The sequence below is a fragment of the Girardinichthys multiradiatus genome, chromosome 6, assembly GCF_021462225.1.
Source record: "Girardinichthys multiradiatus isolate DD_20200921_A chromosome 6, DD_fGirMul_XY1, whole genome shotgun sequence".
NCBI classification, from domain to species: domain Eukaryota; kingdom Metazoa; phylum Chordata; class Actinopteri; order Cyprinodontiformes; family Goodeidae; genus Girardinichthys; species Girardinichthys multiradiatus.
In genome coordinates, this window is record NC_061799.1 from 22,107,186 (window position 1) to 22,132,985 (window position 25,800).

Genomic DNA, 25,800 nt, shown 5'->3' on the forward strand with positions numbered 1-25,800 from the left:
GCTTAATTCCAGAGCAGTTACAGTATATTTGTTATTGTGTCTGTCATGGAGTGACATTTTGGACTTGTTGGTGTATTTTGTAATTTTGATTCTCCTTATGGCTCTTTGTTTATTTCTTAAGTTATTGTTTCTATGTTCCCCTCTAGTTTCTCTGTTTACTTTAGTTCATAGTTATTCTAGTTCTTTATTTCCTCCTCTGATTTATTCTCTTGCTTAGTTTGTGTTTTCTGTTTCAGTCCTTTCACCCATCCTCAGCCTTTGTATTTGTTTCACCTGTTCCTTGTCACACCTGTTCCTTGTTTCTTTGATTACCTGCCTTTTGTTCCCCTCTCTGCTCTGTGTATATTAGTTGTTCTGTTTGTTTAGTTCCTCGCTGGTTCCTTGTTTCTATGTTGGTGATGTCTATGCTTCGTTTATGCTACGCCACGTTTCTATGTCTATGTTTTGTTCATGCTTCGTTTTGCCATACTACCTGGAGTGTGGAATAAATTATGATGCGGCTACCGAGCTCTGTTCTGCGTTTTGGTCCGACCCACAGTCCTTCCCCGACAGTGTCATTTTATTGTAAAATGTAAACTGAAAGTAATTTAGTATTTTTATTAGTAATTTACTATTACTTAATTTAGTAACCCTAACCCCTTGGTATCTGGGGAGAACCAGACATGATGGACATGATAGCAGAACCGGCTGTTAGAAAATCTTACTATATAACTGTCAGTTTTTTGCATATTTGTTCTTCAGTATAAGCAATAAAGCAGCACTATTTCACAGAATTTCCATTTGTGAACCTGTTGTCCAATTCACTAACAAACAACCAGTGGTCATTTTGTGATCTTATTCTTTGTTTTTATACTGTGCCTTTTTGACAAATTCAGGCAAAATCCTTTATTGGCTGTCTTTTTTGCAGATTTACACATAAAACTGTAAGAAAAAAAAGAAAAAGAATGAAAAAATATCTACTTAAACCCCAGGAAACATTGTTGGCCCCATTAGAAAATGGAGTCAAAAAAGTCTTGATGTGTCTACATTTGAAGCAGCTCTTTTCCTAATGGAGAGATCATGGTCTAAACTACCATGAAAAGTGTTTTAGAGATTAATGTGCTAATGAGCTATCTAGAAATGAATAGCTTTGCAAGCAGCATCACAAATGTTCCCATGGCTAATGCGGTTAATAACCCCTGCTCACGCCACAAAATGTACTACAGAAGAGGCACTCATAGCCCCAGAGAAGAGGGATCATATGGGTCATTAAAGATTCGTTGATTTATCCCTTATGTTCGTGATTGTCGCAATGGCAATTCGAACATGACCAGACCTTGTTTAGCTGGCACACAAAGTACACCAGCATGGAGTAAGATCACAGCCAAGATCAAGGAGGGATTACAGCATACAGTCAGACTGCACTTTCTTCAAGAAAGAAACAACAGACCATATCCATAGAGTTTGAGTTCTATTTTTTTTCTATATATACAGTACTGTACAAAAGTACTGTTGCACAGTATAATAATTAATAAAGTTGGAATAATTTGTTCATCTTTTTCTCCTTCTCCATGTTTTTTTTTTTTTTTGCTGAGAAAAATAATGAAACATATATAATAAAACGTAAACTTATAATTTAATATAATAAAACTCAAGACCCTGCTTTGACGAACAGGATCCTAACCTAATAACTATCAAAGATAATTATTCACTTCCTATAATTTCCTTAGCTTTTGAACCAGTCCAAGGTGCCATAAACAGCTAAGTGGTTAAAGTCTTGTCAGTAGTGTTGGTCTCTGTTCTTTTCTTATTTCTCCATCACTTATGACCCAGGATCCAAGAAAATCAAGCCCCACGCCCTCTCTTTACTGTTCTTCCTTGAAGAAGCATCTATAGAACCAGAGCCCATCCTACCTCAGTCTTGCAGCATTGGGGCCCTCTTGTGGAATCTGGAAAAAAAATGTATGCGCCCTGCAGGAGGAACCAGATCCTGGGGAGGGTCTTCCTGGCTGCCTCTACATACTGTTATCTGTTCAATCCCAGGTAATTAATTGGGCATATTCTCTCTTGTCATCAAGGAGCCATTTGCAGTGTTGACTTCTTTGACGTTACTTCTGGTGACCCTCTCTCAATAAAGATGTCCAAGAATGTGTTTCAGCATGCTCAATCAGTGTCAGCAGTAAGAGTACTTACAGACCCCCTCAGGGCTTCTACAACCACTCCGTTACTAGCAGTCCTTGGTCTCACATTGCAATTGGTTTCTTTGGTTTTACCATCTGTCAAGACACACCTTTTCCGATGCCACAGGATCTGGAACCAAACCGAAGCTGCACTCCAACTTACTTCTGTCCAAAATAAAACAATTGCTGGCAGGAAATGCATCTCGACACCCATCTACTACCCTGGATGAGAGGTTTAGCTTTCTTTTGCTATCATCCCATATTCCATGTCTCCCAAATTAAACCTGCTCTTTCTAGCTCCTTGCCCATCGCTCCACTGCTCTCCACTTCTTGGACAGAATGAATGAGAAAACATCTGCATACTCATAACATAATCAGAAAAAGCAAGAAATAACATAAGTCCTATTTTCCTAGCAGGCAGCAGTTCCATTCTTTCTGAGTGATAGATAGTAAACTGAATCCATTGTCTGTAAAGTAGAGCTGTTAATTAACTTTTAATGAAGTCCTCTTTTTAATACAACAAAGGATGGTTAATCTTGCTTATTACCTGGACATTAGAATCTCTGCCTCAGTGAGAATCTCAAGAGTACTTGTCTTGCAACTTAACTAAGCTACAGAAAATCTATTCTACCATTTCCTTTAAACTTGCCTCCTTTAGGATTGTGAACCTTGCTTTAAAATACTTTTTAGACCCAAAATAATTTAGCTTGAAATAATGGTAACCAATCTAATGTCTTAAAAAACATGAAACACAGTGTTAGTTTTTGACTGATGTCCTTTTACTGAGATCATTACTTAAAATGTGTAGCGCCCCAGTCATGGGACAAAACATGGACTTGAACTGTACACCATTAAAGAGACTGGTAAAGACTCTAGATCTCTGGGTTCTCCATGTTAACCTACTTTTAGTACAGCCCAGGAAGGAGGAATCACTGCTGAAATACCTGTGATATCATGGAGCCACTAACAACACACTTCTCCCAGCTACACGTCTTTTTTCAATACCCCCGACAGCTGATCACACCGGGGAGAGCGTGCAAGAACCTGAATGTCTTTGAAATCCGTTGGTGAGTAACACTCTACTACTTTAAAGAACCCTTGGATCCAAAGTCAGCTACGATCTGATGTTACTGTATCTGTCAATTGAAGAACAACCACAGGTTAAGCTGTGATCTGCTGTGTGTGCCTCCAGCGTTCCTATCCAGGGTTAATTAAGGCAAGCCGCCTTAAGCCTTTTTTTCTGAGCTTCTCCAGAAAAGGAATCTGAGCCAGAGGTTTCCCCAGAAGAGATGGTGTCTCTAACCATGTTGAGTGAAGTGGCCTTCCCCCTTACTGCCTGAGAGCAGATGGAACAGGAACTGCAGCATCGCATGCCTTCCTGTGTGCTGGTCTGAGTAGCAGAGGTGACCTCTCAGGTGCTACCAAGAGCAGCAGCCACATTGCCAGACAACTCAAGCCCTTTGGACTTTCTTTACTTCTGTTCATCAGAATGGTTCACGTAAAAGGTAGTGTGTGGGGCAGAACATTTGTTTTAGGATTAAATGACCTAAATATTGTTTATTTTATAGTTTTTGGCTTTTGTTTGTGGTTCTAATGCTATTTTTATTATCTACATGAGTGCTAGCAGGCTACCGAGCCTGAGGATACAATCTAGCTTGGCTCGGTTTTCTAGTAAAACTGCCTTACTGCTGCCTCGACGAAGGCGTGCTATGGGAATCTCCTCCTTGCCAACAAAAGCAGGAAGTCTTTCCGCGCTGGCATTTTTTGCGGCAGAAGGAAGACGACAGCTTTGCTGCCGGGTGAAGGACAGGAAGAGAGAAGCCGTATCTTAGGGGACCTGTCCCCAGATGAGGAATTGCCAATCTTGAGCCATCATAAGATGACTGCGGCACTGGTAGGCCTGCAGAACGGCGCAACGTCTTCTCCGCCTCCCAAGACAGGTAAGTGAACAGGTCCAGGGTGTTTGCCTGCTGCTCATCCACGAGGTCCGTGTGTGGCAGAATAATTCTGTCAAACATGTTGTGGTGGAGGGCCCCAGAATGCAGACGAACAGGCAGTGTAACGGTGGTGAGTAAAGGATTTAATAAATAAAACTCACTTCAGCAGGTGGTGGCAAAAACATTCATAGACAGGTAGGCAAGACAAGACAGGCTTGGCATGAACAGCATGAGCTGAATGAAAAAGGGTGGGATGTATATATAAGCTTTTAACTAAGTGTTTGACGTTTTAAAGGAGACCACAAATGACTGTTTAACTAAGGGAGCGTAGAGCAATGAACGTAGAAAAGAAAAAGGGGATGGGTACCAAGATGTTAAAACTCTTCTTATTGATAGAGCTTATAGTTAAAGCTTTCTTGGTTAACCTGAGTTAACTCTATCTCTATGGGCTTAGGCTGCTGGGGGACATAATAACATATTTCCCTCACTCTGCTATATTCTCTTACTACTCTCCAATTCTGGATTGTTTGGTGTTATTTGAACCATTTTTTTTCTTTTCCTGAAAGATATATCTGGTCTGTCGTTCTGTTTAGCTGTGATACCTTCTCGGAAGGGAGCATCAGCTGGGCTACTGCTGCTGATAACTTAATGTTCTGCTGCTAATCTCCTGCTATAGATGATACACTTGACCCTGTCTTTTAGTGTTCATCTCTATCTCTTTCCTATTGACTGAGCTTTTACTGCAACTAACTGTATGTGCTCTCTTTCATTGTATAGACTGAAAACTGCATCAGAGCTTATCTGATTGGCTGTGTTTCTCTCTAGATGAAGCCACTAAAGCAGTTTATACTGCCATTAACTTTGTACTTTTATTTAACAAGAAAGTACTCCTAGATCAGTGTGTCTGTGTTTTCTTAAGTGTATGCTATGTCTTCTTCTCAAACTCCTAGTCAGTCATGGCAGATGGTCATTCACACTGAGTCAGGTTATGTTGGAGGTTTCGTCTTATAAATGGACAGTTTTTCTTCGCGCTGTCGCTACATGAATGCTTATTATTACAGATTAAACTGAATTGAATTGCTCTACCCACCTATAGTTGCTTCACTGAATGAATGACAAACATATTTTAACCAAAAATGCTACAGATACATACACACACCTACAGTTTATGTGAAAGTGTAAAGTCTTGTTTGTACACTGTTCCAATGTTATTTTCAATCTCCTGAGCCTGTTGTACTATTTATAGGTCAAGTGAATGTACAGTGAATGGTATATCTTGTCAGAAGAAGTACTTTGCCCTGTTCTAACATATATACATTATGTACTGTAAATCTTGGTTTCACAAGCTTTATGATGTGAAAAAGCGAGATTTGAAAATGTGTGTTTCTTCTGTCTGACTGTTGTTTTGAAATGATAGTTGTCTATTACAATTTTTTTAATTTAATTCCTTTAAAATGACAGAATTTGCAAATTAGTTTTTATTGTGTGTCTAATTACCAAAGTCCATTTTAAAAATTTACAAATGGTCTATTTTATTAATTATGTATTAACTAGTCCTATTCTAAGCTTTAAAAAAAACTAAAGTAGGAGCTTCTATGCAGTGTTATAGTGCCAGTTATAGAGTATATCTTATCTGCCCCAGGTTTCCGCAAATATCAATAGGTTCCCTTTAGTTATCTTGTAGCAAACTTATTTTTCTTATGCTTCTGTCATAAATGTATTAGAGGAAAAATATATTTCAAAAATAATGAAACCAAATAAAATGTTTGTTTGTTACATAAATGGCCTTACCGAGTTATACCGAGTTATAAGGTCATGAGCAAAAGTACATTTGGGCCCACCTAAGAAAATGGTTCTTGTACTTTGCCTTACTTGCCTTTTTTGAGGCTTAAGTAGGATTAACTGTAACAGCAGTTAAATTACTTACCATCAGCTGCTAGTTAGACTAGTTGAACTGTCAAAAACACCACATTTTTTTGATCAGTTTTTGCTCAAGTATTTTATTTTGTATTTTTGTTTATTTGTCCATTGCATTCTAAAAATCCCAGTACATGTACAAAATCTAAAATTTTAGTCAAGTGAAAATTTGAATATTATACAGTACAGACCAAAAGTTTGGACACACCTTCTCATTTAAAGAGTTTTCTGAAGGCATCAAAACTATGAATGAACACATGTGGAATTATATACTGAACAAAAAAAGTGTGAAACAACTGAAAATATGTCTTATATTCTAGGTTCTTCAAAGTAGCCACCTTTTGCTTTGATTACTGCTCCGCACACTCTTGGCATTCTGTTGATGAGCTTCAAGAGGTAGTCACCTGAAATGGTTTTCACTTCACAAGTGTGCCCTGTCAAGTTTAATAAGTGGGATTTCAAGCCTTATAAATGGGGTTGGGACCATCAGTCAAGCATGCTGGAGAGCTGTATTGCACACACACTATTCATCAGTGGATGTCAAGGCAGTAAGTAAGTTTTTCTTACTCAACTGGGAACTTATCACATCTCTTTATGATATGCTTAATTTATCACATTTGCATATTGTCTACAAATGACCTAGCTACACAAACGGAACTAAAATGCTTTACCTCTAAACACTTTTTTAACTTTTTGATGTATTAGATAAAGTATGAGAGAAAAATTTGCAATGCAACTGGAAATGTGATTGACTTATGGTTTTGGAGAGCTCTTTGAACCAACCTAAAACAAGAAACTTCTGAGTCTTAACCTGCCAAGGTTCCCAGCTGAGGAAATGCACACACATTTAGACCTACGTGGGCAGTGTACATGGGAGACAAAGAACATTACAGGAAACATAAAGTATACGAAGCACTGAACAAAGAGACTGGGGTTTGGAAACTATTTAATCCCTGTTCTTGTAGTGCACTGTAATTATAATTTTTTTATTTTTGAAGGAAAGAGCTCTATTTTATTTTGAGTTATTCTCTGTCACTGTAATTGTGATATTCTATACATTTTTATATTTTGTTTTGTTGTTGTGCGTTAATGCAATAAATCAGTCAGTTGCACTACCAATCATAATCCTTCTTACTCCTCAGAACCTAGGTCTTAGTAGCGCAAATCTTTAGTAGAATACAGCACAAGTGCTACATATATTTTAGAGAGATTATAGAAAAATACTAGACCAACAAAGATAACATAAAATGAGAGAAAAATCCATCTGTTTTTATGAATTATGGATAGAAAAAGAAGTGCATGTACACTGCAAGCATAATATGACTAAACCATGTACCTTGTATTACAGATCTCCTGGTGTGAAAAACTTGATCTCCATAAATCCCCAGTGTTTACCCAGTACTATAATATCTTTAGAAGATCGAGTACATACCAGTTTGTGACATAGTCCTTGCACCTTCTTAACTGTAAGCACATTTCTGTCAATGCTGAGATGGGTAACTGGGCTCAGTCTTTCTGAAATAAATGGCCTTTGATGGTTATATGGTATAAGGAAAAGTGGGTTGAAAAAATACAAAATATTAGTGACTGCAAGTCCTTACTACAGATATTCTCTCAATATAATGTGGAATATGAAAAATGAGTAACTGTTTTTGGTATAGGTTTTTACAGATGGCATTTTTCATGTTGATGTGGTGCTTACTGTTGTGTTCTTCACCATCTCCTGAGCTTTGGCAGCCATCTTCATCATCACAGTCTGCGGTGCTTCCATGCTCTTCCCCACTGCCCAGTTCTTCCCAGACGTGAATTTCAATAAGATCTGGGAACTTCTCCTGGGTTTCCTACAAAACGTATGGACTGTCAGCATGCAGTAGGGTACAATTTTAAGGCTAAACAAAAGAATAGTAGAGAAACATTTTAATTTATATTTTCGTTCAAACTGAACAAAGTAACAATACTATTCATGCAGTGACTAAGTAAATAGTTTCTATATGACAAGTCATATACTTAGTGATCAATATTGTGCTAATATTTAAAATAACAAGTGAGTGTTTCAGAAATTAAAAACAAGATGAACATCAATGTAAGACAGGAATGATTAACTATGACATTTAAAAAAAAAAACAACAGATTAAAATAGGCCAAGGGCTTGGACTATTTGACTGAGTGTGAAGAGACAGCAGAAGACAGGCACATCTTAGTTTTCTTACAGCTGGAACAAAGAAGTATAGACTGAAAAGCCAGATGTAAAAATTGAGTGAGAAGGGAAGTGAGAGTTGATTGAGAAGAGAAGTGAGGAACAGAGTTAAAATAAAATAAACAATAGGACAGAGCCATAAAAATAAAAAGGATGAAAACCTTAGGGCCATGATTAGGGCAAATTACACAGCATGAAACTGCTGCCAGACAAAAAAATTAATTTAACATGGGAACTTATATGATACTTTAAATTTTGTAAAGTACATCCTGTGTTGGAATAGGGGATAATTGTGCTTTCTTAGTTTTCCTGTGAAACATTTCTAAAGATGAAACATGGCCTCTGTTTAATGTCTAATGTTGGCTAGAGCTCAAAATGTCCTGGGGTAGATCAACGTGGGTGGTGCACAATAGCAAAGGCCCTAAGTGGTAGGATTATGTGTTCCATTTATTCCAAATCATGTTTCTAGAGAAACAATTACTCAAACAAAAAAAAATACCAAGTGTTATTTATACATGCATTTTATCTATATTACATATAAAATTGTCTGTCACTTCACACCACGACTTACAAATGTGTTGTACCTCAAGGCACAGGGACAAAAGAATAGCATGAATCCTAACTGTTGAATATATGGAACCACACACACACTTCTTGTTTTAACACTGTTGGTTGTACATTTCAATGTGAAAACACACTAATATCATTTACTGTACCAGCCCTAATGATTGACCGTCATACAGAAGAAATATCTAGTAAAAATATGTCAACTGGTGAATGTGAGGAATTGGGGTGAAGGTATCTGTGTAGAGGCATGACAAAAATCTTTGCAACTGGAACCACACCACTGACCCACACTCCTGGCAGCAATGGTGACTTGGGAATACCCCACAACAAAATCTTTCAGGGGCCTAGACATGCCTAAGTAATGTTTAGTAAGTCATGCAAATTCTTGAACAAAATCGGCAGGTGGCAGTGTTGCAGTTCTGTATGTACGGTATTTGGTAACAACCAAGAGACTACTGACATCTAAGGGAATTAGTTACTTAGTTACTACAATGAATATTCTTGAAGAGTTACCCAAAAACAAAAATACATTAAATGAACAAGTTAAAACTGTGAAAGATTAGAAGAAAACTTGTTAGCAGCTTGATTACTAAAGAAGAGCAGGGGTTGGACAATGAAACTGAAACACCTGTCATTTTAGTGATGGAGGTTTCATGGCTAAATTGGACCAGCCTGGTAGCCAGTCTTCATTGATTGCACATTGCACCAGTAAGAGCAGAGTGTGAAGGTTCAATTAGCAGGGTAAGAGCACAGTTTTGCTCAAAATATTGAAATGCACACAACATTATGGGTGACATACCAGAGTTCAAAAGAGGACAAAATATTGGTGCATGTCTTGCTGGTGCATCTGTGACCAAGACAGCAAGTCTTTGTCATGTATCAAGAGCCACGGTATCCAGGGTAATGTCAGCATACCACCAAGAAGGATGAACCACATCCAACAGGATTAACTGTGGACGCAAGAGGAAGCTGTCTGAAAGGGATGTTCGGGTGCTAACCCAGATTGTATCCAAAAATCATAAAACCACGGCTGCCCAAATCACGGCAGAATTAAATCTGCACCTCAACTCTCCTGTTTCCACCAGAACTGTCCGTCGGGAGCTCCACAGGGTCAATATACACGGCTGGGCTGCTATAGCCAAACCTTTGGTCACTCATGCCAATGCCAAACGTCGGTTTCAATGGTGCAAGGAGCACAAATCTTGGGCTGTGGACAATGTGAAACATGTATTGTTCTCTGATGAGTCCACCTTTACTGTTTTCCCCACATCCGAGAGAGTTACGGTGTGGAGAAGCCCCAAAGAAGCATACCACCCAGACTGTTGCATGCCCAGAGTGAAGTATGGGGGTGGATCAGTGATGGTTTGGGCTGCCATATCATGGCATTCCCTTGGCCCAATACTTGTGCCAGATGGGCACATCACTGCCACTACCAAACCATTCAATTCCATTTAATTCAGTTTTATTTATATAGTGCCAATTCACAACACATGTTGTCTCAAGGCACTTCACAACAGTCAGGTACATACATTCCAATTAATCCTAACCATTGAACAGTGCAGTCGGAGTTAACTTTTTATTCAAATTGGATACAAAGTTTTTCTATCTAAGGAAACCCAGCAGATTGCATCCAGTCAGTCACTTGCAGCATTCCCTCCTCCTGGATGAGCATGTAGAGACAGTGGACAGTGACTGGCGTTGACTTTGCAGCAATCCCTCATACTGAGCATGCATGTAGCGACAGCGGAGAGGAAAAACTCCCTTTTAACAGGAAGAAACCTCCAGCAGAACCAGGCTCAGTGTGAGCGGCCATCTGCCACAACCGACTGGGGGTTTGAGAGAACAGAGCAGAGACACAAAAAGAACACAGAAGCACTGATCCAGGAGTACTTTCTATGGGAAGGAAAAGTAAATGTTGATGGATGTAGCTCCTTTAGTCGTTTCACCTAGAAAGAAAGAACAGATAAACTCTGAGCCAGTTTTCAAGGTTAGAGTCTGAAAGAGAGCACATAGAGTTAGTCACAGTAAAAGCTCAGTCAATCGCCATTTCTAGGAGAGAGAAAGGCTTAAACACTAAAAGACAGGACTATGTGGATCATCGGTAGAGGGTGAGGATTAAGTTGTTGCCAGAAGAAGCTCGGACGATTCCCCTCTCCAGAAAGGTGTCACAGGTAGACAGGCCATGTGTAGCTTCTAGGAAGAGAATAGAGAGAACACTCTTGAGGACCATGTGCATCCAATGGTTCAAACATTATATCCTGAAGGCGGTGCCGTGTATCAGTATGACAATGCACCAATACACACAGCAAGCCTGGTGAAAGATTGGTTTGATGAACATGAAAGTGAAGTTGAACATCTCCCATGGCCTGCACAGTCACCAGATGTAAATACAGGTCCTTCTCAAAACATTAGCATATTGTGATAAAGTTCATTATTTTCTATAATGTAATGATGAAAATTTAACATTCATGTATTTTAGATTCATTGCACACTAACTGAAATATTTCAGGTCTTTTATTGTCTTAATATGGATGATTTTGGCATACAGCTCATGAAAACCCAAAATTCCTATCTCACAAAATTAGCATATTTCATCCAACCAATAAAAGAAAAGTGTTTTTAATACAAAAAACGTCAACCTTCAAATAATCATGTACAGTTATGCACTCAATACTTGGTCGGGAATCCTTTTGCAGAAATGACTGCTTCAATGCGGCGTGGCATGGAGGCAATCAGCCTGTGGCACTGCTGAGGTCTTATGGAGGCCCAGGATGCTTCGATAGCGGCCTTTAGCTCATCCAGAGAGTTGGGTCTTGAGTCTCTCAACGTTCTCTTCACAATATCCCACAGATTCTCTATGGGGTTCAGGTCAGGAGAGTTGGCAGGCCAATTGAGCACAGTGATACCATGGTCAGTAAACCATTTACCAGTGGTTTTGGCACTGTGAGCAGGTGCCAGGTCGTGCTGAAAAATGAAATCTTCATCTCCATAAAGCTTTTCAGCAGATGGAAGCATGAAGTGCTCCAAAATCTCCTGATAGCTAGCTGCATTGACCCTGCCCTTGATAAAACACAGTGGACCAACACCAGCAGCTGACACGGCAACCCAGACCATCACTGACTGTGGGTACTTGACACTGGACTTCTGGCATTTTGGCATTTCCTTCTCCCCAGTCTTCCTCCAGACTCTGGCACCTTGATTTCCGAATGACATGCAGAATTTGCTTTCATCCGAAAAAAGTACTTTGGACCACTGAGCAACAGTCCAGTGCTGCTTCTCTGTAGCCCAGGTCTGGGGAATGCGGCACCTGTAGCCCATTTCCTGCACACGCCTGTGCACGGTGGCTCTGGATGTTTCTACTCCAGACACAGTCCACTGGTTCCGCAGGTCCCTCAAGGTCTGGAATCGGCCCTTCTCCACAATCTTCCTCAGGGTCCGGTCACCTCTTCTCATTGTGCAGCGTTTTCTGCCACACTTTTTCCTTCCCACAGACTTCCCACTGAGGTGCCTTGATACAGCACTCTGGGAACAGCCTATTCGTTCAGAAATCTCTTTCTGTGTCTTACCCTCTTGCTTGAGGGTGTCAATAGTGGCCTTCTGGACAGCAGTCAGGTCGGCAGTCTTACCCATGATTGGGGTTTGGAGTGATGAACCAGGCTGGGAGTTTTAAAGGCCTCAGGAATCTTTTGCAGGTGTTTAGAGTTAACTCGTTGATTCAGATGATGAGGTTCATAGCTCGTTTAGAGACCCTTTTAATGATATGCTAATTTTGTGAGATAGGAATTTTGGGTTTTCATGAGCTGTATGCCAAAATCATCCGTATTAAGACAATGAAAGACCTGAAATATTTCAGTTAGTGTGCAATGAATCTAAAATATATGAATGTTAAATTTTCATCATGACATTATGGAAAATAATGAACTTTATCACAATATGCTAATTTTTTGAGAAGGACCTGTATTATTGAGCCATTTTGGGGTGTTTTGGAGGAGCGAGTCAGGAAACGTTTTCCTCCACCAGTATAACGTAGTGACCTGGCCACTATCCTGCAAGAAGAATGGCTTAAAATCCCTCTGACCACTGTGCAGGACTTGTATATGTCATTCCCAAGACAAATTGACGCTGTATTGGCCGCAAAAGGAGGCCCTACACCATACTAATAAATTATTGTGGTCTAAAACCAGGTGTTTCAGTTTCATTGTCCAACCCCTGTAGATATTCTATTATTATTAGAGTGCTTACTGCATCTTTATACTATGTGTAATGCAATAGGAAACTGCAAATTATCTTGTCTCACAGATACGTTTCTGACATTGTAACTCATTACATTTGTCATGTATAGCATTTTTAATCAATGTGAAAACATCTATCCACTCCTGAGGTGCAACTAATGTGATGTGATATAATAAAAACTGTACAAAAATGGCAGAAGTCCAGTTTTGATGAATGTGATACACTATATTGCCAAAGGTATTGGGTCACAGACCCAAATTAATTTATTCCAGTGTTTCAATGTCTGCAGGTGTATAAAACGTGATACGGAGAAGCTTGACTGGCCTGCACAAAGTCCTGACCTCAACATTCTTGAACACCTTTGGGATAATTAGAGGGGAGGCTGCAATTCTGGTTTCCTCATCTAACTATGAATACACCCCTAAATCTTGTGGAAGTTGTTTAGATAATAGTTAAAGTTGCTGTTGATGGCAATGGTGGATCCATCAAAAAAGTGAACCTTATGGATTAAGAATAGAAGTTCATGTACATGAAAAAGTAGACAGACAAATACTTTTGACTATGTAGCGTATATTAAAACGAAAGGACTTTAAAAACAAGCTGGTAAGACAAATCACTTACAAAGCAAGAAAATAAAATGGATTCACAGATTGACATCTCAGTTCAGAGTTTTGTAACATTCCCAAGAAATACTCAGCAACAATGCATAGTTATGTTTATGCAGTTTGTGTTTAAGGGTTGATTCAAATTACAACCTGTCTATTTTTGTTTCCTAAGCACATTTTGGCTTTTTGGAAATTGTAAGCTTATATTCTGTGTTCAAAACAACACCAAAAAAAGTACTTTCAGTCAGAGAGATCATAGTTGATGTCATTAACAGTAGATGTTTTGTGTATGTTTCTAACTTTACACTGCCATTTGAAGTTTTACTAGTGGGCATAAGAAAATGCTTTTACACCCAGGTAAGTGACAAATAGTCAGAAAATATCACCTATAAGAAAGATGAAATGCTTCTTAATTTCATCCAGAGCACAGTAATGGTAAACGTAGTGCCCTGTGTTAATTTTGCAAATCATTCAAATAAAAATCATATGCAATTAAATAAGTTAACAGCTATATGACATGTTGAAAAGCAGAAGCTCCTGTACCATGTAACAGTAAGTCTTAAACTTTTAATCACATCTTTTAGGGGAAGGGAAAACACAATGTCACTTCACACAGCCATGTTTAAGACATGTTAAAAAAAACAGCAAATCAATTAAGGACTATTTCATCACTATTGAAACCAAAGTAACTAATTGTGACTTGGTTGCTGTCCAAAGTGGCTCCAGCAACACAGAGAAAGAAAATGTGCCTGCGTACAAAACCTAAAACAAAACAAAAAAATCAAAAACAACAATAATAGCTCTCTTTTTGTCGTTCAAATTAGGACTATCCTACAAAGTAGATGTTTGAAGTGAAGGTAAACTATGACAGAAAAATGGAAGTGTATCTGTCTGAAAGAGAAAAGGTTATACTGTGAATATGCTGCTAGACAGGTGCTTCCAGTTATGTAAGGTGATCTGCAGCCAAGAGAGAAGTGTTTGAAAAATTAAATTCCAACCTTTCATTACTCTGGCATCTAAAGAGAATTTAGGTATTCCCAAAAGACTTGATGAAATAGTTTTCTAGTGCTGCTCATAACATGCAAACTAATTCTCTCCTCTCTTTCTTCCTAAGAATATTCTTTAGTCAAAGGATGATAGGGTTTTAGAGCATCAAAGGCTAAAGTTCTGCAAGCAGTCAACTTCTGAGTATGTCTAACACAGACACACACATTCATATTTAAATCCAGTATAATTTCCACTGGGGAGTCTAGCGTGTCTAAGTCTGCAAACAAGGACTTCTGTTCTCAAATGGAAAAATATGCTTGTGATGAAAGATGGTAAAAATCCCTTATTGATGCTCTGTGATTGTCTACTGATAGTTTGAAAATGGAACTCATTATAGAGGCTGTTGGTGATGAAACTGCATTTGCAGAAGATAAAAAGAGAAGTAAAAAAAAATATGCTGGGAACAGAAGGAAAAAATAGCAATTATTAATAATAAAAAGGTATGCCCAGTATTTCTCAGTGCCTAAAAAAATTCAAAGTCAAACTAACACACACAGTCTCACTTCATATTTATACACTGCTCAAAACAATAGAGGGAACACTTAAACACAATATAACTCCAAGTATATCAAACTTTTGTGAAATCAAACTGTCCACTTAGGAAGCAACACTGATTGACAATTAATTTCACAATCTGTTGTTCAAATGGAATAGACAACAGGGGGAAATCTTTGGCGATTAGCAAGACGAACTCAATAAAGGAGTGGTTCTGCAGGTGGGGACCACAGACCACTTCTCATTACCAATGCTTTCTGGCTGATGTTTTGGGCACTTTTGAATGTTGGTGGTGCTTTCACACTCGTGGTAGCATGAGACGGACTCTACAACCCACACAAGTGGCTCAGGTAGTGCAGCTCATCCAGGATGGCACATCAATGCGAGCTGTGGCAAGAAGGTTTGGTGTGTCTGTCAGCGTAGTGTCCAGAGCCTGAAGGCGCTACCAGGAGACAGGCCAGTACACCAGGAGACGTGGAGGAGGCCGTAGGAGGGCAACAACCCAGCAGCAGGACCACTACTTCTGCTTTTGTGCAAGGAGGAACAGGAGGAGCACTGCCAGAGCCCTGCAAAATGACCTCCAGCAGCCCACAAACGTGCATGTGTCTGCACAAACGGTTAGAAACCGACTCCATGACGATGGTAGGAGGTCCCGACGTCCACAAATGGGGGTTGTGTTCCCAGCCCAACACCGTGCAGGACGCTTGGCATTTGCCGGAGAATACCAGGATCGGCAAATTCGCCACTGGCGCCTTGTGCTCTTCACAGATGAAAGCAGGTTCACACTGAGCACATGTGACAGAGTGATATGCTGCCTGCAACATCCTTCAGCATGACCGGTTTGGCAATGGGTCAGTAATGGTGCGGGGTGGCATTTCTTTGGAGGGCCGCATGGCTCGCCAGAGGTAGCCTGACTGCCATTAGGTACCGAGATGAGATCATCAGACCCCTTGTGAGACCATATGCTGGTGCGGTTGGCCCTGGGTTCCTTCTAATGCAGGACAATGCTAGACCTCATGTGGCTGGAGTGTGTGAGCATATATAAAATTATTTCATAATTTATAAAATATAAACATATATACATACGAATCAAAAACTCAGGCTGTGATTTACACAGGCTCTCCAACATTTGACATTAACATATTGCAAATTCTTTCCTGAATAGTCTCTTTTTCTGCAGATGGTACAGTCCGAATTCTGTGCAAATATCATGAAAGAATGGATCCATCCTGCCTTACATTAATGGTTCGAGCTAGTGGTGTGAGTGTAATGGTGTGGGGGGATATTTTCTTGACATACTTTGGGCCCCTTCATGTCCACTGTGCATTCTTCAAATGTCACAGACTACCTGAGAGCTGGTGCTGACCACATCCTTTCCCACTGAGACAACAGAATACCCATCTCCCAAGACCTATGTCCAGCATGTCACAAATGCTCAAATCATGTCAAACATTAGTCACCAGTCACCCTAGTTTTAACTTTGTAATATATTTTGGTTTACCCAGACAGGTTCCTATAATATCAAAAAAGATTCCACTAATTCATTTAATGCAGGGAACATTTACTTATATGTTACAAGTTTTATAATCGATGATACCAAACTGGCTTAGATTTTCAGTAGAAGATAAAATAAAGAAAATACCCAAAATCAACCAGAAGAATTTATATAAACGAAAATACAGATGGCCATTTTAAAAATGCATGAGTACAATTATAACCTTGGACAAGTTCTAAACAACAACAGAGCAACACACCCCTAAACTACATGCCAGCACAAGCTGATTGTGTTCCTAACTGTTAGTGACACATTATTGGCTGTGGTCTTACGTAACTCTCATGACTCATTCACAGCAGTGCACTGTTAGGTCAGGCTGTCACACCCTGCACCTTTTAGACACTCACTGGAGCATATTCCATGTGTGTATAATGTATGTGTATTTGAATAAAGTTTGACTCATGCAAGATGAATGACAGATTTAATAAAAAAAAAAAAGATGACAGTTTGAGTAATATCTGTATTCTTTTAGAGCCTGTTCCAACAGCTGCTTAGATGACAAAAAAAAAGAATGTGAGAAAATGTGAGGCTGCTCCTGTGTTGCTGGGAACCAGAAGTTTTTCAGACATCAAACTGAGCTTAAATTGTCCTCTAGGCAACAGTATGAACAGTTTTAAAAGCTGCTCTGACAAGGTACCACTTGAGGTCACTCGCCATGAATGCCCATTATAATGGTAATAGTCAGCCCATGTGCTGGATTAATGAGAACAGCCTCTACAGTACAAGTATGTTTATTATTTCAGTTGTTTACTGACAATAAACTGCATCTATTTATCAATCCTTATAAAGAAAAGTCACTCTTTGCAGATCCATTTAAATAATAGAAGCTCCAAAGGTCTATAATTCCTAATGATAATTGTTAAAATAAGTGTTCATTCACCTCAGCATGCTGAACTCTTGACCTTCTAGACCTACCTTCTGATTAATTCAGTTAAAAATCATTCGACAACCTGGGGGCACTTAACTTCAGTTCCCAGATTAAAGACCCCCATTTAGACCAGCACGATAAACCTTTATCGTTATATTAACATTCACGCAAGAGACAATTGCAAGAAACAATGTGAAGCAAGTGACTCTGGAAATTCGCCATGTTTCTAGTGTACCGGTAAAGGCCATTACATAGGAAAAGCATAATTAGCATAATTACGCTGCTTTTCTTCTTTTTTTTTGTGAGCTATGGCTTTTCAGATGCAGGAGCGCGTTTCAGAGACACTTTAGATGTGTCCTTAAAAAGGTACGAAGCAAAGATTGCTGTAATCGGTATAGATCCATACTAGGTGGACAAATGCAACATGTCAGGGAAGATTCGCTCCCAGCAGTCACCTATATAGACATTCTGAATTATTTAATTCACAAAAAAATGTCTACACTAAGGAAAAGCTACAGTTCTTGAAGTATTTGGGCTCTTTTAACCTTTTTCCAAGCAACTAGAAGAATTGTGTACATGTACATTTACACATTTTGTAGTTCATATTTTATGCTTTGTGCACATGCAAATGGTATTACCTTTTCTTTGTGTGAGATTGACAGCATTTTATGTTTGTTATGACAGACAAAAATAGACTGCTCAAAAAAAATAAAGGGAACACTTAAACAACACAATATAACTCTAAGTAAATCAAACAATGTCCCACTGGGCAGGGAGAAAACACAGCTACCTGTAGCAAGTCTGACTATAATAACAGAGCAGTTCAAGCTAGGAGGCAAGGCAGATAAAAGGGCAGTGTGGGAGAAAAAAACAAAAAAACAAATCTTGACCATAATTTGAGAACATTCTAAACTAGAAGGTCTCTTATTTTTACTGTCAACCTTAAGTGGCATGTGAGCACTTTCAGTCAATTTTTTGTTTTGCTATGCTTTACTTGCTGCACACACTTTGGCTGGCAATATACACTGCTCAAAAAAATAAAGGGAACACTTAAACAACATAATATAACTCCAAGTAAATCAAACTTCTGGGAAATCAAACTGTCCACTTAGGAAGCAACACTGATTGACAATCAATTTCACTGCTTTTGTGCAAATGGAATAGACAACAAGGGCAAATCTTTGGCGATTAGCAAGACACACTCAATAGAGGAGTGGTTCTGCAGCTGGGGACCACAGACCACTTCCCACTACCTATGCTTTCTGGCTAATGTTTTGGTCACTTTTGAATGTTGGTGGTGCTTTCACACTCGTGATAGCATGACACGGACTCTACAACCCACACAAGTGGCTGAGGTAGTGCAGCTCATCCAGGATGGCACATCCATGTGAGCTGTGGCAAGAAGGTTTGCTGTGTCTGTCAGCGTAGTGTCCAGAGCCTGGAGGCGCTAGCAGTTGACAGGCCAGTACACCAGGAGATGTGGAGGAGGCCGTAGGAGGGCAACAACCCAGCAACAGGACCGCTACCTCCGCCTTTGTGTAAGGAGGAACAGGAGGAGCACTGCCAGAGCCCTGCAAAATGACCTCCAGCACGCCACAAATGTGCATGTGCAGGACCCTTGGCATTTGCCAGAAAACACCAGGATTGGCAAATTCGCCACTGGCACCCTGTGCTCTTCACACATGAAAGCAGGTTCACACTGAGCACATGTGACAGACCTGACAGAGTCTGGAGACACCGTGGAGAGCGATCTGCTGCCTGCAACATCCTTCAGCATGACTGGTTTGGCAGTGGGTCAGTGATGGTGTGGGGTGGGGTGGCATTCATTGACCTCATGTGGCTGGAATGTGCCAGCAGTTCCTGCAAGATGAAGACATTGAAGCTATGGACTGCCCCCCCCATTCCCCAGACCTGAATCCGATTGAGAACAGCTGGGACATCATGTCTCGCTCCATCCACCAATGTCAATTCAACTTTGTACACAACAAAGTATTCAATGAGAATATTTCATTCATTCAGATCTAGGATGTGTTATTTGAGTGTTCCCTTTATTTTTTTGAGCAGTGTATTATACAGAACACATTTAAGGGCTTTTTACTGAACTACATCAAGTTACATGCTCATTGCATGATCCTGCTTTCAGGACTAACACATTGTTAAACACAACATAATTGTAAGTACTTCAGTCCTATAAGACAGAAACAGCTTATCAACATTCAACAATGAAATGCATTGATCCCTAAGGCTCTGGTAGTTGTTGAAGGTATTATTTAAATAAACAGAGCAGAATGTAACACATGTAAGGCTTTCTTTTATAATCCCAAACAACTTGACAAGCTAAATTAAATGTACAATAATAGTTGTAGACTGATATGTCACAAACTGGTATGTACAATGTCAGGTGCGGTGTAACGGAGGACCCCGGAATGCAGACGGACAGGAAGCATAGGTGGTGAGTAAATGGTTTAATAAATAAATCTTTCTTCAGAAGGTGGTGGCAAAAACAGGCATGGAAAGGCTTGGCATGAGCTGCATGAACTGACTGAACACAGAGTGACATGATCCAAAATGTAAACTAAAACAAGAATGACTAGAACCCAAACAACCTCAAATCATGACAGAACCCCCCCCTCAAGGGCGGATAGTAGACACCCCAAAGAGTCCAAACAAAAATCAAAACATCCAAAGCAGGGTAGGCGGAGGGGGCCTCGGAAGAAGGGCCAGAAACAAAATAAAGTTCTGGCGGGTGACCCGGTGGTCGTCCCGTGCGGGCACAAAATTCAGGTGGGCGACCCGGTGGTCGTCCCGTGCGGAAACATTCTGCGGTGTAACGGAAGACCCCAGAGAGCTCTGGCTGTGTTTTACTTGTCCTTTGTGTGACACCGGTCCTATCCTTTTATATTTGTTGTAATAAGAAGGAAGAATGCATAGTACTATTATCAATAGAGAAACAGGAACAATTCAGATATTAAAGCACAATAAGAATAAATGGATGAAATATGTCAAGTAATGCATTACACAATCATGAATGAGTGGGTATGGTATTTTATTAATTATAATGCAATATAGTTTATTATTTCAATAATAATTATTACTATCACACAATTACAACATTTTACCATATATTGTGCATCAAATTACCATTACTGCATAATCTGATTGCAGATATATAATGTCTGGGACAAAGCCTGTACTTTTTTAAGTTAGCTTAATAGAGTCTCCTTTCACAGTCGGTTGTTGAGGCAGTTGCTGTGTCAGTCTGCCTCAAGGTAGGAGCCCAGTCTGGGTTGGATCCGCCATACAAGTCTGCACATTTTGCTTATATATATATAGAATTTGCTGATATTTTACATCAACCAGTTCAATATACCACTGACTGACTGACAGCGTCACAGTTTGGTTCTTGTTTGAAACATTTGAAAAAGTCCGTACCGCTAATGAAGTGATCAGAGCAAATCCGCGCCATATCTGATGGCTTGTATTTGATGGCTTGTATTTCCTCTGGAAACACAGGCCTGGAAGCCTGAAAACACATGCTGTCAAATACGTTGGCGGTTTATGCTTAATTGCAAAGTTTGCTCACTTTCTTCTGATTCTTGGTATGTAATGAAAATTTCTGTTTTCAATTTACTGTCTTAACAGTAATTGTTTTTAAACCCTTAAACTCAACAAAATACACAACCGTCGTTGTTTTCTTACGTGCGACCAATGAAGTGGAAAACTGCTTCCTGGATGTAGGACGTGTGATGTCATGTGGGAGCTATCTATTGGGTATGGTGTGTGTTAACTGATCAGAAAAGGATTGGATTCACTGGGTTTTTACCCAGCCTGTAACCATTTAGGGCCAGGTAAACCCAAAATAGTCCAATCCTGGTAACTAATTTTCATATTGTTGATTTTTTGTTCTTTAATTAAAAGCCCACTGGGTTACATTAAAAAAGTCAAATAATTGGGATTTTTATAAACTATGTGCTACCACCACAAGCAAGTTTTAAGTTTTCTACACGTGTCAATACTTGAGTTTGCAACCCAAAAAGGAGGCTAATGTATAAAAAAGCTGGCAGGATATTTAGAAGCTTTGCATTAACTAACAGTGGTTAAAAAATGTTATGGTCAAATTACCGTCTGGCTTCCTAAAGTTTGGTTGTCATGGCAACATAAAGCCTTATGTAGACAGACCTGTTACTGTATTGTTGCCACAGCAGCAACAAAAAGGAGCAGAGCTCCTGTGAAAACCAATTCCATCCTCTTTTTCAAGTGGAAAGAATTTGTCCCCTCCCTGTGACATGCTGCCAGCTAAGTCCAGGCTCTTTCTTCATCCCCTCGACTCCAGTAACTCTTTACAGCTCAAACGCCCTTAGACTAAAACGTTAAGTGATGGCAAGTTAAGGCCAGAAAATGTATTTTGGTTTTAGCTAAATAGCATGCACAAATTGGTTAGAATAAAAGCAGTAAAGTATATTCAAAAGCTGAGATAACTGTGGATTGAATGTGTTAACAGTAGTGATTTACTGAAATGTGTTCAACACCAAGGGAGGTTTATCTGGTGTCTTACCTAAACTGACAGCAAAGCAGGAGTCAGCCTCATCAACCACACAACTGGTTTCTCTCAATTTGACTTTATGCTCTATATCTTTAAAGAATCTTTAAAGCAATCTTCATGCTCTGACTGCTCAGTTACCACAACTTCCCCATTTTTAATGATCCTATCTGGGTTTCTGCATAAATGTTAATCTGTGTGTTTGACAGAAAATAAAGGATTAAAATAGAAAAAAATACCTTTTTGCATCTTGTTGGTCACATTCCATTTACAAAAGAATTTTCTTTACTCTATGACACATGTTCTGACCTCGATGATGGAAACAAAATGAGCATTCTTAAAGGGTCCACACTCAAAAACAGCTGGACTTAATGCTATTAATCAAAAATACATTTCACAACATTTATTGTCCACTTTAGTAGTATTTATGGGCAGAGAGCAGATAGTGAAACAGAGAAAATAGTCTGGGGAGGAATACATGGTTGAATCCTGATCTGACATACAAATTAGACCATTTTATATAATATAACCCTAGGTTTGACATATTTGTGCATTTGTGTTTCTATTAGGATGTTATTTCTAGATACTATTTGATTAAATGATTCTTGCTGTAGATTTGCAGCTGTATATGTCTTCATTCACCACATAAAACTGTCAAGCACATGTCACATGACTGTGAGAACCTAGCATTTGCACTGTCTGTTTTGTTATGGTTAAACCTGCACTCATGCTCTTCTTTGTGCATGAACAAAATAATGACATGAATAAATTCTAGGCAAATGTCTGTGGTATTTCAGAAAGAATTATCTTAGCATAGAGAAATTTCAAAAGCACATGCAGCAAGAAACATATTTTCTTGTTGTTTTTCTTCCTCTGTCCTTTTAAGTTTTTTTCTATGCCATAGTGCAGAGCATTTTATAAACTTTACATTATATTGAGGAAATTAGAATTACAGTTCATGTACACAGCTTTGAAACTCAGTCATTCATGCAGCTACACTCAGCCGAGGGGACAAAGTGTGCCCTGCAAACTTTGATTTGAAAGAAAGAATTCTAAACAAAAAAGGTTTTAAAAGCAAACACAACCTGTGGAAACATGTAACTGTGATTCATTTTCAAATCTGCCCATCCCAGCTGAGAACTCTGTTGAATGACTAATAAGGGGCTTTAAAATAAAACAATAAACTATTAGAGGAGTTTAAAAGACATTTTTTCTAAAGTCATTTTCCCCTGCCATTATGTATTTTGTTAGATTTTTCAGGTTTGCTTTTCAGTTAATCTCAGACATTGCTCCGTTAAAAGAAAAAAAAAAAAACTCAAATAAGGCAAGAGTAGATTATAGCTAAAATAACAGGGCTTCCAAACAGTTGCTGGTATAGTCCACATTAGATACAAGGTTGTTTGTGCTTAATCAAGAAAGATTCCATATGTGTTAATTAAACAAGATATACATAGTTCACCAGCTTCTTTATTAGGTACACCAGTTTTATTGCTTGATGAAAAACAAGTTGTCTTATCCTGAGCATCAGAATAGGGAAAAATGAAATTAAAGGACTTTCAATATGGTATGGTTGTTGGTGCTGGGACCAGCTTGTCTGAGCATTTCAGAAACTGCTAAACTACACATACAATCATCTCTTGAGTTAACTGAGAACAGTCCAAATAAGAGAACAGATCCAGAGAGCAGACATGTTAATGCAATTGCTTTGTTTTTATTAGATTTCAGAGAAAATTGCAAATATTACTTTGTGATAATATAAGTGTAACATTAGCTAAAATAACAAAGGTATGCAAAATACTACTCTGAATGCACAACACATTGAACCTTGAAGCAGACAGCAATGTGTGCGTCTCTCGTCAACTAAGAACAGGAAGAAGAAAAGACGCCACAATTTGCACAGGCTCACCAAGATTGGATAATAACAGTGTGGAAAAACGTTGCCTCATATTATAAGTCTTAATTTCAGCTGCAACATTCAGATTGTAGAAAAAGAATTTGGTACAAGCCATATGAAAGTATGGGTGAACTCTGCCTTTTATCAATGTTTCAGGCTGTGGTGATAATGTAATGATGTAGAGGATGTTTTATTGGCAGACGTTTACCCTGTGCAAACTCTGAACGCAACAGAATATCTGCTGCTGTAAAGAAAAATGAAAAAGAAAGACTGCAGGGTCTAGAACACCACTGATGAGTACATTGAGTTGGAGACATTCGCAAGACTAATGTAGACCCTGTAATCCTCATACAATGCAGTCTGGTTTTTTAATTGCACTTTAACGTTACCAAGTACATACAGTTCTGTTCAAAATAATAACACTATGTTTAAAAACTAAGTAAAGCTTGAAAATCTTATAAAAGTTGTTATTACCATACACGCAAATACAGAGCCTTGCAAAAGTATTCATTCATTTTTTATGTTTTATTGCCTCATAACCTGGAATTAAAATTAATTGTCTTAGAGTTTGCACCATTTCATTTCCAAATTATGCCTACAGCTTTGAATATGTATTATTATTTTATTTTGAAGCAAACAACAAATAGCACAATATAACCAAAAACTTCAGCATGCATAACTGTTCAACCCCCCCTAAAGTCAGTACTGTGGAGCCACCTTTTGTGGCAAAACATCTGCCACTCACCTTGGATAAGTCTTTATGAGCTTGCCATAGAGCCTATCCAAAGACTCTATGGCAAGTGTTAGTTGAGCAGTATTCTTCAGGTCATTGTCCTGCTGGAAGGTTAACCTCTGTCCCAGTTTCAAATCACAGGCAGACTGACACAGGTTTTCCTCAAGAATATTCCTGTATTTAGCACCATCAATCTTTCCCACAACTTGGATCAGTTTCCCAGTCCATGCTGCTGAAAAATCTTCCCACAACATGATGCTGACACCACCATGTGTTGGGTTTGCACCTGATAGAGCGTTTCCTTTGTGGCCAAAAAGTAAAATTTTAGTTTTGTCTGACCAGAGCACCTTCCTCCATACATTTGGAGAGTCAATCACGTGCCTTTAGGCAAACTCAAAATGTGCCTTCTTATTTTTAACACTGAGTAAAGGCGTTTTACTGGCCACGCTTCCATGAAGCCCAGCTCTATGGAGTCTATTGTGGTGTTGTGGACAACTACTCCAGTCTATCCTGTGGAACTCTGCCACTCATTCAGGGTTACATTTGATTTCCATGCTGCCTCTCTGATTAATGCCCTCTTTGCCCTGTCTGTGAGTTTTGGTGGGCAGCCCTCTCTTGGCAGGTATGTTGTGGCACCATGCGCTTTCCATTTGAAGATTTTGGATTTGATGGTGCTTTTAGAAAACATTAGGGGGCAAGATTTGGATATTTTTATAACCCTACCCTGACTTATACTTCTCAACAACTGTACTGGACAATGGGAAAACTGCCCAATACTGGTCCTTCTCAAAATATTAGCATATTGTGATAAAGTTCATTATTTTCCATAATGTCATGATGAAAATTTAACATTCATATATTTTAGATTCATTGCACACTAACTGACATATTTCAGGTCTTTTATTGTCTTAATACGGATGATTTTGGCATACAGCTCATGAAAACCCAAAATTCCTATCTCACAAAATTAGCATATCATTAAAAGGGTCTCTAAACGAGCTATGAACCTAATCATCTGAATCAACGAGTTAACTCTAAACACCTGCAAAAGAT

At 39.0% G+C, this 25,800-nt stretch overlaps 1 protein-coding gene across 5 annotated transcripts in view; it reads right to left on the minus strand.

Moving 5' to 3' along the window:
- The window catches only part of gpc5c (glypican 5c), a 151,860-nt gene that overhangs the window by 23,179 nt on the left and 102,881 nt on the right, over positions 1–25,800 (minus strand). For 2 of the 5 annotated variants that reach the window (XM_047369089.1, XM_047369086.1), the window contains one exon: positions 7,716–7,854. The exons of 1 other annotated variant lie outside the window; for it this stretch is intronic. In XM_047369089.1, coding sequence (XP_047225045.1) covers positions 7,716–7,854 — 139 coding nt within the window. Of the gene's footprint in view, positions 1–7,445; positions 7,529–7,715; positions 7,855–25,800 lie in introns of all 5 variants that reach the window. 2 more of the 5 variants (XM_047369087.1, XM_047369088.1) reach the window with 2 other exon arrangements.